We start from the raw sequence: 13,163 nt of genomic DNA, 5'->3' as shown, positions 1-13,163 counted from the left end.
ATATATATATATATACCTACGACGGTGCATGGGGGTACGTACGTACGGATAGGTGAAGAGTCGAACTCCCACGAGATTAATTTTAAAAGAAATAGAGAAATTACACTTCATCTCTCGGTGTGCTCCACCTCGAGTCCCCTCATCGGCGCCTCGAGCCTAAGCTGCAGCTGCAGCGTGGCGCCTCGGCAAGCTCCTATGCCAACGTCAGCATCGTAGCGCTCCTCAAGCTCGCTCCCACACCAAAAGCGGCAGGAGCTGCAGCGTGGCCGCGACCTAAGCGACAGCTCCACCCATGGATTGAAAGGAGGAACCTAATGAACTTGCGTGCCAAAACTCGAGCGCACGACTAAAAGTCGCAGCTGACAGTCACAAAGCCGAGTATGAGCCACATCCTTGCAGCCTAAAACTGCCCTGAACCAAGCAACCTAAGTCCTGAAGCTCTCCTTAGGTGCTTCGGGAATAAACGAGCTAAACAACTTCCAATCGACCCAGCTTTAATACAAGAGGAGACGACGACACAAAGCCTGTCTTAAACTCAACCTCAAGAAGCAACGCTACACACGTCCCACTAAAGCTTGAACTCGACCTGTGGGACCAAAAAGGTCACCTAAACCCCTAAAAACCACTGGAGCGACGGCCCCAAATCGCTAGCTCCACCCAATGTAGCCAAAACTGAGGATTCAAGATTAGCAGCTGTACACATTTTAAGTTAAAATCATATCGGATAAGACGGAGCTTAAGTACCTAGTATACTATCTAACGTTTAGACTTAAACCTCGTACACCTTTATTTAACTCATCAAATATGTACAACCTGAACCTTAAACTTAATCCTCTTTTGGACGCTAAACCTGGACAGTGAACAAATTTGACGGACTAAATCGAGATCCTCGGCAATATTTTAACATGACAGCGTCATAGGATCTCTGCTCATGAGGTCCATCAAATCTTGTGTAAATGCGAGCACGACCATGCGGCTCACCTAAAAATGTCCCAGCAAACCCGACAAAGCCTGACAACCCACGGCAGTCTCAACTGCCACCTGGGCCTAGCGGAAAAACCGCTGTCTAACACGGCTCCCGTGCACTTGACAACCAATAATCTGATCAATATCAGCCAATGAACTGAAACCGAAAAGTATCGGACTAACTCGAGCTGTCTCTATGCGACGTATGAGCCAACCCATCGCGGGTGCTCACGGTGAGGCCTCTGCCCGAAACACGAAAGCGCAACCACAGCGAGTACGGCCAACCTGAACGAGAGGTGCCTGGTCAATCACACCTACATCGACCTATCAGCGTTGACCCCTCCCTGACCACATAAGTGTCAGGGTCCCTGCCCATCCAAATGGCAGGGCTAACCTAACCCAGTCAAAACTGTAAAGGATGTCAACCAATCACATCTCATACTATCACATCACTAAGTATCGCCATCTAAAATAAGGACGTAAATGATGATAGAAACGAGGGAAGACATCTGAATCACCCACCTGGCTACAACAACTCCCGCCGTGGGTGACTCCTGATGGACAAAAATGTCATCAAGAGTGCGGGACAACAATGGGAGACAAAAACGTCTCGGTAGCAGCAGCCGACGACGACAGCGTCTAGTCTTAGCTCCGTTCCCGCAGCGCTCAATCTCGGGATGGTCTGCACGGCTCGATCTCCACGGGGATGACGTCCATCTACAAAACAAAACTCAAGTACATGTATCATATGAATTGAGCGGTCACGCTCATCGAAACAAAAAAAAACAATAACCTGATACATAAACCTTGAGGCAAACAAATCGAAGACAAATGAGATCGTCGAGATATGATGACAAACATCATAACATGCCAAATGTCCATATCGACAGCGAAGCATATGTCCCCTTTAAGGAAACATATGCCGCCTAAACAGCCGCACGGGCCCCTTGCACATTAGGCCCCGCACTGTCTAATCCAACCATAGTCTCGAAACGATATTCAGCAACCCTGGATCTTTGGGATTCAACCGTTTGGAATCCTTTCGTTCTGCGCTCTCCGCATTAAATAACGCTTTCAGTTACTAATCAACAAAATTGAGAAGGATCTCACCTCACTCACTAACTTCCTCATGGACAAAACCGGACTCTTTAATACAACCGACGTCTGCTGTATCAAAACCTCCCTTTGTCCCTGGCGGAAGGTCTGAAAGCAACTAACCCAGTTCTCATAAACACAAAGTTGACTGGGACTAGACAAGGAAAGTCGATACATAGCAGCGGCTCCAGCTGGCAGCAACGCACTCGCACGGGTCAACCGCGCCCTAGTATGTCCTGGAAGACTCTCTGGAGTCGTTTATCTCGTCCCATGAGCCGTCCTCGTCCCACTGTCTGGCCTCCGTTCACGTGGGGGACAACACCTCGGCTCACGCGCTGGACTCCGATCGCGTGGGGGACTAGACTCACGTGTCAATCGACGGGACTGACTCCACTGCTCCGTCGTCCCCCTCAACAACGTCTCCAACACACTCTCCCACCGAGTCTGTGGCTCACGACGTGGCTCTCATGGTCTCGACATTCCATGGCCTGAAGATTTTAGTACTCCAATGCCACAGGTAAACCAACCTCTCGGTAAACTTACCAAGGCCATTCCAACGTCACATTACATTATATGGCCTAAATTTATATTTTTATTTTTTATTTATTTTTATCATACTCTATGATAAAATAACCTAAATCTCTTCATTTTGTATTCAGTCTTCACTGAACACGACTTTAGCCCTACTTTTGTCTTATAGACCTTAAAAGACAACCTTTGCCCTGTTTTTAATCGTCTTTTACGTCAGAGTCTTTTAATACTTTTAACCTCCTATACAGTCTTTATAAAAATACTCCGATCTAAATTCCAAAGTATAAAAAGATTGTGGGCATCTCACTCTTTATTTTAGGCTCAATAGACGATTTCTAATGTCAAGACGTATCAAAAGCCACTGGTTTGCCCCAGCTTTGACTTTTGAATTCTATATAAGAATGAGTCATGCAATTTGACTCGTACGGACAGTTTAAACTCGAGTTTGCCTGTAAGTCTTCCCGAGGTTGACAAGGCTTGACGATTGACTACACTTATCACATTTCAACTCCCTGATTGAACATTTTTCCCTAATTAGGGAAGAAGAGGAAGGAGGGAGTTGGCACGTCGTGTGTGTGTACGCTGTGTGTGTGTGAGTGTGTGCGTACCTTCCCTCTCTCTCTTTGAGGGGAAAGAGAGAGATTTAGAGAGGGTTTTTTTTTACTAAAACCACCTCTAGCTTCGAGATTCCACCTAAAGGTAGAAGAGGTAGAAGAAGGAGAGGTAACCTCGTTCCAAACTTCCATTCGAAGTTTTGGGAAATTACCATAGAGAAACATCAAACCCAAAATTCGAAGTTCTTACCTAAATCTCGATAAGATCGTACGATTTATCTACTAATAACGATCTTAGATCCTAGTTAAATCAATTAAGAACGGATCAATATTTGGATCCCGAGTTTTACGTTAAAAACCTTTATATTCCCAAACTAGAGTAAACTGGGAGACATTTGGATTAACTATCCAGTAACTTGCGCAACCTTCGCTGCCAAGCCGCTAAGCAGCTCGGCCACGCTTCAATAATTTCTTTGCCTGCAATCCGAAGCAAAGGCGGACCTCCCGACTCCGCCGAAGGTATTTAGCGCCTTAGCCTAAAGTCGTAGCACTGCTCCTTGGCTTCTGGAAATTAAAGGTCTAGTGCCTATCCTCCAGTAAACCGTCAGCGCGCACTCAACCCAGCTCGGCACGCCACACGCGGCGTCCTCCGGCTAACGCTCACTGCTGCTCGTTAGCCTTGTGATATTTTCCACCCACCACAGGTAGGGCTTCGTTAGCCCGAGGGAAGATACAGAATCATGTAAAGCTAAGACGTAGAACATAATAACGTAATATCCTACTAACACGTAACGGAAAGGAATACGAAAGGAACTACTATAGCATCGTACATAACCTATGAACTGTATCACCTAGCTATTCCTAACCCAGCTCTGAACACTTGGGATATCACGTCTCTTTCTCTACCCGAGTTACCAACCAGATTACTATTTGTTTCTTGCTCACCGTAGATCAGCTATCATTTGGTACCTGCTCACCGTTAGATCAACTATCACATATTCTTTTGTTCACTACGTACAATTTGAACCACATATGCTGCGGATACCTGATGTACTACTAACATTGGGATCTCCTATCCCATAAGAGCTCTGCTACTAACCTAGTACGAGTGCCAGACAAAAATTTAGAACACTACCTTCGGGGTGTGTTCATCACGCGAGGCCTCAACCAGTGCACCATAGCGGATAAAACCCAGGGTTCCCTAGCGGATAAAACCCAGGGCCGTCTGCCAGAGCCAAGCATCACGCTCAACTGGGAGGGATGGAAGCTCTACCGATCACTCGTCATCCGAGGAAGTCCCTTCGGTGCTCTAATTCTTTGTTCATTTACTCTAACTACTTGCTCAGTTATCGAAATGGAAACCTGTACTATTACCCAATCAACAAATAGATAAAGTAACATGTACGTAAGTATATAAATACTAACCCGTATCATCGCATCGAAATGAAGACAGTAAATGGCGAAAGGAATAGATAGATAAATAGCTAATAGATGAAAACGGGCGAACCTGGATCACCCCTCTAGCCGCCTCAGCTGCCGGCTTTGGTGACCCTTGATTCCTTCAATCAAGAGTGGGGGTAAAATGATGTCCCGGCTCGCGCTCAAGTGTGCCGCTCCTAGCGCCATTCCCGGATCGCGGTATATATAAAAGGATACTACACTAGTGGTATGAGAGTTTTGATGTTAACAATTGGCAAATTTGAGGTAGAAGAAGACATGTTTACCACCTTAAGAGAAAGGATCCACCACTAGATATGAAAGAAAGATAAATCGAAATGTAGCAGATGAGAATAAAAAAGAACCTGATTTCTACCACACAAGAGTGGAACCACTTATCACCAAATAAGATCGACCGCACCAAGGAAAGAACCGAGCGATACGAGCAACCAGTAGTAGGATAGTCCAAGCGGCACCAGAGGAGCAAAGAGGAATCACAAAAAGGCTGAAAATACTGTAGCAGAGGCACTGTAGCACTGTCGGTACTGTAGCGCCAGTACTGTAGCGATAGTACTGTAGCAGTACCAGGGAGATAGAATACCAAAAGAAAAAACACCTATGGAAAAAGGTGAGACTTATGGTGGATGATGGCTATGGATTGATATCTCCACATTAGGGTTCCCGCTCTGATACCATGTAAGAAGGGCAAAAGAGCATGCCCTTTTGAGTTGTATTAACGAATATATATTGTACAAGAGATTGTCTTACTATAGTAACAATGACTACTATAGTAAGAGTATAACTAGGATTACATACTATATAATTCTACTCTATAGAAAGCAATAATACTACTCTATAGAAGGCAATACACAGTATCCTAATATAGATAAAATATATCGTAACACTACGTCAATCACAAACTAGACCTCTCTATCCGGCGGCATACATATCAACTCAAGGAAAAACACATTCTCGGACTATAGGGATATACATCACTAGTAGAAAAAGAAGAAGAGTAGTAGAGGCGTCTAATGAGATCTCTGGTGAATGGGACGGGTGGAATAGTGTAAGAATAACCCCTGGTAGGTATTTATATGCAAAGAACAAATACAATTAAGCCATTGGAAAAATTGGAAATAATGCTCTCAGCTTAAATCGCCGTTTTCGAGCGCCCGAATCGAGATTTTGGGCACTTGAAATGAGATATCGGGCTTCTGAACCCGTCGTAACTCTGCCTGAATGATCTCACGGGCGTTTGGTTGAGAAGTCCGGATTCACGTAGCTGCGTAATCTGAAAGTTTTCGGGCGCATCTTGTAAATCACTATACACGTGTCAAACCAATGGTTAGATCACCACCAACTCAAATCTAGGCGGCTATAGTATTTCCGAGCGTTCGGAAGTAGGGTCCGAAGTAACGTCAAAACCTGCACAGGACTTTAGGGCGCCCTAAGTACTTTATGGGCGTCCAAAACCTATAGAAACTTCAGTTCAACAGATTTTGAGATTTTGAGCGCCTGAATCGCCATTTTCAAGCGCTCAAATTGAGATTTTGGGCGTCTGAATCGAGATTTCGGGTGTCTGAACCCGTCGTAACTTTGCCTGAATGATCTCACGGGTGTTCGGTGAGAAGTCCGGATTCACGTAGCTATGTAATCTGAAAGTTTTCGGGCGCATCTTATGAGTCACTATACACGTGTCAAACCAATAGTCAGATTGCCACCAACTCAAATCCAGGAGGCTATAGTATTTTCGAGCATTCGGAAGTAGGGTCCGAAGTAACATCAGAACCTGCACAGGACTTTAGGGCGCCCGAAGTACTTTATGGGCGTCCAAAACGTATAGAAACTTCAGTTTCAGCAGATTTTGAGATTTTGAGTCTATTTTCCCATCCATGTCGTGCTAAAACAGCTCTAATTCTGTTCAACACCCTATAGATATGCTGACCAGTTGCCCACACTGTATCTGAATCCAGCTAGTGAGCTCCAGAACACTACACTTAACCCTACTATATCTTATATATAGGGCTATTCCATGGGCTATATGTGTTATTGGGTTTGAACTTGACGAGAACGTCAGAGTCTTTAATACACCAATCAGGGATCCTACTAATAATAACTAGGCTTAAGCATTTTCGGCGTGGTGGTTTGGGTCTGACGAGTAATTGGTGGTAGTGGGCCGAGTTGTTACATTTGGTATTAGAGCCGATTCACTAGCCGGTAGTGTTAGCTGGTCGTACATCGCCTGTGATTTTAGGTTATGTATGTGATTAGGCTGGATTGACGAGGACATCAGTCTAAAACGGCGGGACTATGTCACATCGATTAATGTGGGAAAGTGTGAGGGGCTTTTATGTAGCGGGTACACTAGAATTAAAAATTGGGCTTAAGCATTTTGGGCGGGTAATTTAGGGTTCAACGAGTTATTAGTACTAGTGGGCTAGGTCGTTGCAGTTGGTATTAAAACTAGTTCACTAGCCGTAAGTGTGAGGTGGGCCTCACATCGCCTAGTGATTTCGGACTCTTATGTGATTGGGCCAACGAGTACGTTAGGGCCTAAAACAAGGGAAGTATGTATGACGGGCATACTAGAACTAATAATTGGGCTTAAGCATTTTTGGTCGGTAGTTTGCGCTTAACGAGTTATTAGTGCTAGCGGGCCGTATCGTTATATAATGTTATTTAATTTTTTCCTATTTGATTCAAGTTCACATCTTGGGTCGATCAAAAAGTTTTGAGCCCAGACGTGAGACGGAGTGTTAAATATACATATTGAAAATATCATTTTCTGATTTAGCTATTGGAGAATAATGGTTGCTTCATCTAATTTAATATCTTGGACCATTTTTAAAGGCACTGTAAACATTAAAAAACTCCAAGAAGCTAATTTTCTAGGAAAAATTAATAAATAAAATTGTGCCGGTGTGCTAGTTGCCTTCCACTAGCATGGGGTATGTAGTGATGTACTGACATTGGCAATCCTTACGTCAGCCTATTTTGCATCACTATCATCTTTAAGTTTCTGAGTTCCTTCACTTTTATTCTCTTTTTGGCAGATTACAATATAAATTGTTCTTAGTAAATTATCTGAGTCTATAAACAGTGAAACACCTTAGTAGGAATGTCTGGGAGAAGCAAGACTTGTAAAGGTAATAGCTTGACATAGAGAGGAACCTGTTTATATAAAAGCCTTTGTATTGGTTATCTTGGTTTAATGAAGCAAAGAAATTGTTCTGCTACATTTCTTTCCATGCAATCACCATGTTACTGTCACATTAGCAGAATAACAAGGAACGGAAATGATTATTGGGTATTACCCATTCCATCACATCATCCATATACCGAAAGCTAATCTCGAGTGCAGAGGTCCTCAGTACTTTGATTTTAAAATTACAGGCCTTTCGGATATTATAGATTTATAGATCAAAGATTAGAATTTCGATTTGAATACTTTGTTGTTAAGTATAGCTTAATTTGATGGGGCAAACCAGAGTGTAGGGTCCAAAAGTGCAACCCATCCAATAGTTTAGGAACCATTAGTGCAATTTACCCATTCTTTGATTTGGTCTGTATTGTTCTGTTCAAGGTTTAAAGTGCCGTGGTACGGGGGCATGCCGCTATTTCCCTGGCACGGTACGGTACGGGCATGCTTCCATGCCGACACGTGGTATGCGTGCGTGCCGATGGATACGCATGACCTTCTACTGGCACGCTTTGGCACGAACTTATTTAAGTTTTTTTGGTTCCAATAAGTTTTTATAATGTTATTTTGAAAGATTTAGACAAATAATTATTAATATTTGCTATGTATAGCTTACTATACTCATCAATTAACATGCATGTTACTATTTTGTATATAAAGTACAATTATACCTGATGTAGAATAGAAATTAAAATTCTTTTGTTTTTATTTGATAAGTACAACTATACATGCTGTAACATTTGAAATTTCTTTTGTTTTTATTTTTTTTAGAATTAAAAAAATTATAACAGATAAAATGAAAGAAAATTTTATTTTTTCTAAAAACATTTCAAGATGTATATATTGATTCGATTAGGAAGCATATAATGACTAGAACAACCAGAATAGTACCGCAATTACATCCATATATTTTTTTCTTTTTTATTCTTTTAAAAAATATTTGATCAAAATTTGTCTAAGAGATCGATTTTTGTTTCCCTGATTCATCGAAAGTTTCGCGGTGTGACAAATTTTGGCAAAATAATTTGCGAAGAAAAAATGGATGTCTGTGGTGGAATCAGATATGTCAACTAAAAATTTACTTTTATATTGATAAATAAGAAGTTAAATTATAAATTTTTAATTTAACAAAAGAAAAAAGAAAAAGCCATAAGGCAAAAAAAAAAAAGGCATCGGCCAAAAAACAAAAAAAAAAAAGTTGACAAAAAGACAACACGATGTCAAAAAAATAAGAGAAAAGTGAAAAAAAAATGCAATATAGATGGCCTTGCGGGGGGGGCGGCTCTGTATCCTAGAGAACAAAAAAAAAAGAAGAAAGAACCAAAAAAAAAAAGCCAAAAAAAAGGCGGCACACCGGTACGTGCTGGCGGCGGCACGCACCAGCATGCCGCGAGACTCGGGGGGGTGCGATACCCCCCCTGTACCCTCTTCTTGGGGGCACCGTAAGGCACGCCCCTTGCCGTACGGCACGGGGCGGCACTTAATTCCTTGGTTCTGTTGCAGTCCTACTATTTATTAGTGTTTACTTTCGACACCATATCTTAACAGATTGATAGTTTACTGCTTAAAAATTATGCCGAGGTGACCTAAGTTTATGGATTGTTGTCTTTTTTCTTGGCTGGTTGTATCTCACTGTGCTAGTGCAAAATTTGTTAGAATTCCTTGAGTCTTTTCTATATCCAAAATAACTATAGATCAGCATCTCCAGCTTATCCTTTACATATTTATCATTAAAAATAACCAAATTGTGCTAATTTTTTAGGACAAAGTATCAAAAGAATGTTGAAGCTTCACATAACAAGGGAAGCGGTATGAAGCCAACTGCAGTCACAAATTGCATACGTTCAGAAAACTATGTTATTACTTTCGAAGTTGAGGAAGAGAAGTACAGACAATTGATCTAGTTTTACTTTTGGTTCAGTTGACATTTTTCATTGGGTAAATCACATCTATGTGCCTGAGCTTTTCATCTGAAATTTTAAGTAGATCCTTGTACTTGAAATCATAGCAATGACGTCCTTAAACTTTTTTTTCCGTATTTGGTCCTTTCTCCTCCTAATTGCTAGTGGAGCTGGGCAGCAGATGACAAGTTCATGTAACATATACAAGATGTCACTTTCCAAGGGAATTAGAGGGTTTTCGGTGCGGTTGGTTTAAAGAGGACTCAAGTGATATTTTAGTGTATCTCTTGTGACTAAAACTAGCCAAGTAAAAGAACATACAGGGTTTAATAGAGAGAGGATGAGCTTGTCAAAAAAGTACATGAATTTGGTTCAATCTTGTAGTTTCTACTGAATGTGTAATAGCGCCTGATGAACTTACTCTGTCTTCTTCTTAATCTTCTTCTGGATATAGAATATGGTGCTGAACTTTTTTCCAGTTCTCTTGCCACCAAATTAACGGAAAACCCTAAAGTTTCGAAACTAAAATGTCATCTTGTCTATGTTATCTGAGGTTTTGGCATGTGCTGCAAACAACCGCAGACTGAAGGACCCAATTACAGGTGAAGGCTGACAATAGGACCAAATTGCAAGTTAATTTAAGTTGGAGGGCATCATTGATATATGATGTGTAAGGACCTACTTATATTCTTACTCAAGGACCTAGTTGTAATTTATCCATTTTGTTTTAAACTTTCTAAAATGTTTTTATATATATCTTTCAGGTTTCCTTTATTTGGAAAGAAATATCAACTAAAATTTGCCAATGACATCACATCTGAGACCCATTGCTTAGTGCATTTTGCGAGCTTTATTAGGTTATGGTTTATTTATTTGTCTTTTCATTTTCTTACTTTTTAAACACATATGTTTCTCGATAGTCTAGTTAAAGAGAACTGATTATGGAAAACTGGATCAGATTAGCAAGAGAAGCAGGTCTTGAGTATGTGGAGATCCAGAATTTAACAGAGTTTTATGATGATAATAGGTATCACTTTACCACTTTGGTTTTGTAGCTTTCCCTTTCAGTTCATGTTGATCATTTGTCAAAAATTCATTTTTCTTAGCAGTGTCGGGTTTAATTGCTTACAAGTTGGATTTGAGAGATTGATAAGGCTTTTAAGGGTGTGTTTGGTTCGCACTATCTTTTTAAGATTCCTAGTAATCCAAAAAGAATAAAAAAATATGACGGTATTTGGCTAAACGCATTAAATAATCTAGTTGGTAATGCTAGATATACTTGGGAATGAGATTCATCCCAAAGTACTAATCTCATTCCTTTGAGGGAGAGTGGGTATCCTCATTTTAATAGATTAGGGTAATCATAATATGTCTAATCTAGCCCACTTATTTTTTTCTCCCCATCTGCTGGCAAATTGCTATTGTTTTCCTGTACTCTCTAACCTCATATCTCTCGATAACCTAATCTTTCTCTCTCTAAACTTAAACTCTTTTTCTCTAAGTTAAGCTCTCTCCCCCCTTTCTTTCTAAAATCTCAACTCTTATTCCCTCTAACCTCGACTCTACTTCTCTCCCTATTTCTTTAATTATGCTCCTCGACTATGCCCTTCTCTCATTCTTTCTCTAAAATCTCAAATATGTCGCTCCCTCTAAGCCCAAATCTCTCTCTGTAAGCTAAGCTCTTCCTCTTTTTTTATATCTTCACATCTCTAACCTAAAAAACTCTCTTTCTAGTCTCATCTTTCCCTTAACCTCAAATTTCTCTTTTCTCCAAGCTAGCTCTCTTAATTTACCTAAAACAAATTCTTTATTATTGTTGAAAAAAACAAAGGTATATTAGCTGGCAATTTTATTTATTACTATTTGATCATTAATACCTTATCTGATTTTTTTCTAAAAAGATGTTGAAATTTCTGATAGCATTATCTAAAATTAATTAATGAAACAAATGCATTAATTGTATATTTTTGTAATCTTAAATAATATGACCTTGACCGACCGTCCCTAGTGCAAGTGGCAAAGGGCTTGGTGGTTGGTACCCAAGGTGTCAAGTTCGAAGCCTAGTTGCTTTACATTTCTAGCTAAGTTTATTTCTAAATGAAATAAATAAACATTGTACCACGAATTGCGCAATGTCCTTCTTCATTTCGCGCCACTAATAATGCAACTTCGAATTCTTATACATTTTAGTGCTACTCGGATGAAGTGTATAAGGTGATCGATGAACCTTCCTTAAGATCTCTTCTCAAATCTCCGTATCTATCGGCACACATAATCGGTCTCGAAACTGAAGTACACCTGTATCATCTATATGAAATCCACCGACGTGACCTTCCTTAATGTTCGAGCGAATTCCTTGAAAACTTGAATCTCCAGTTTGTTTCTCCTTGATTCTCTCCAACCAGGTAGGTTTCAACACCAATATCATCAACTTCATCTCAGGTGCCACAACCTCCAACTCAAACCATCATCTCTACCAATTTGCGACCCACAATGTTCGCTTTTCTTGGATTGTAGAGAATAGAAATGTCATTATCCTTTAGCAGCTCCATCCATCTTCACGGCCTCAAGTTCAACTCCTTTTGGGTGAAGAGGTATTTCAAGCTCTTATGATCTGTATATACCTTACAATGTTCACCATATACATAATGCTTCCATAGTTTGAGGGCAAACATTACGGCCGCGAACTCGAAGTCGTGTGGGAAATTTCTTCTCATATTATTTGACGAGAGATATGAGTCATCTTCTCATTTTGCATCAATACACATCCCAATCCGCTAGAGGAAGCATCACTATACTACATATATGACGCTCGCCACCGGCAATGTCAAAATAGGGTTGTCAACCTTTTCTTCAATTCTACAAAACTCTTCTCATGCTCATTACTCCAAATGAATTTCATTTCTTTATGTGAGTTGAGTGAGGGGAGTGAAAGTCCTCGCAAATCCCTCAAAATCGTTGGTATATCCTGCTAGACCGAGGAAACTATGAATCTCATTGATATTGGTTGGTCTAAGTCAATTCTTGTTTGCTTCAATTTTCTTAGGATCAATTGTAATTTCGACTTCTGATATCACATGTTCCAAGATTGCTACTTCTTGAAGCTAAAACTCGCATTTCTTCAATTTGGCGAAGAATTTCTTCTCCTGAAAGATTTGTAACACTTGCCTCAAGTGATCTTTATGCTTCTTATCACTTCAAGAATACACGAAAATATCGTTGATGAAAACAACGATGAAACGATCCAAGAAAGGCTTGAAAACACGATTCATCAAATCCATGAACGCCACTGAAGCATTAATGAGTCCAAACGGCATCATGGTAAACTCATAATATCCATATCGTATCCTAAAAGCCGTCTTATGAACCTTCTCCTGCTTAAACTTAAGTTGATGATTTCTTGATGGAAGATCAATCTTCGAATACATCTTTGACCTTTGGAGTCAATCAAAGAGGTTATCAATATGTGGCAATAAAAAC

At 40.6% G+C, this 13,163-nt stretch overlaps 1 protein-coding gene across 1 annotated transcript in view; it reads left to right on the top strand.

Moving 5' to 3' along the window:
• The window catches only part of LOC109711661 (mRNA cap guanine-N7 methyltransferase 2), a 75,248-nt gene that overhangs the window by 50,730 nt on the left and 11,355 nt on the right, over positions 1-13,163 (top strand). The window contains exons 8-10 of the mRNA XM_020234811.1: positions 9,545-9,667; positions 10,448-10,540; positions 10,642-10,710. Coding sequence (XP_020090400.1) covers positions 9,545-9,667; positions 10,448-10,540; positions 10,642-10,710 — 285 coding nt within the window. The remainder of the gene's footprint in view (positions 1-9,544; positions 9,668-10,447; positions 10,541-10,641; positions 10,711-13,163) is intronic.

The sequence above is a fragment of the Ananas comosus genome, linkage group 6 (assembly GCF_001540865.1).
Source record: "Ananas comosus cultivar F153 linkage group 6, ASM154086v1, whole genome shotgun sequence".
In the NCBI taxonomy this organism is placed as follows: domain Eukaryota; kingdom Viridiplantae; phylum Streptophyta; class Magnoliopsida; order Poales; family Bromeliaceae; genus Ananas; species Ananas comosus.
This window is presented reverse-complemented; position numbering and strand designations above follow the sequence as displayed.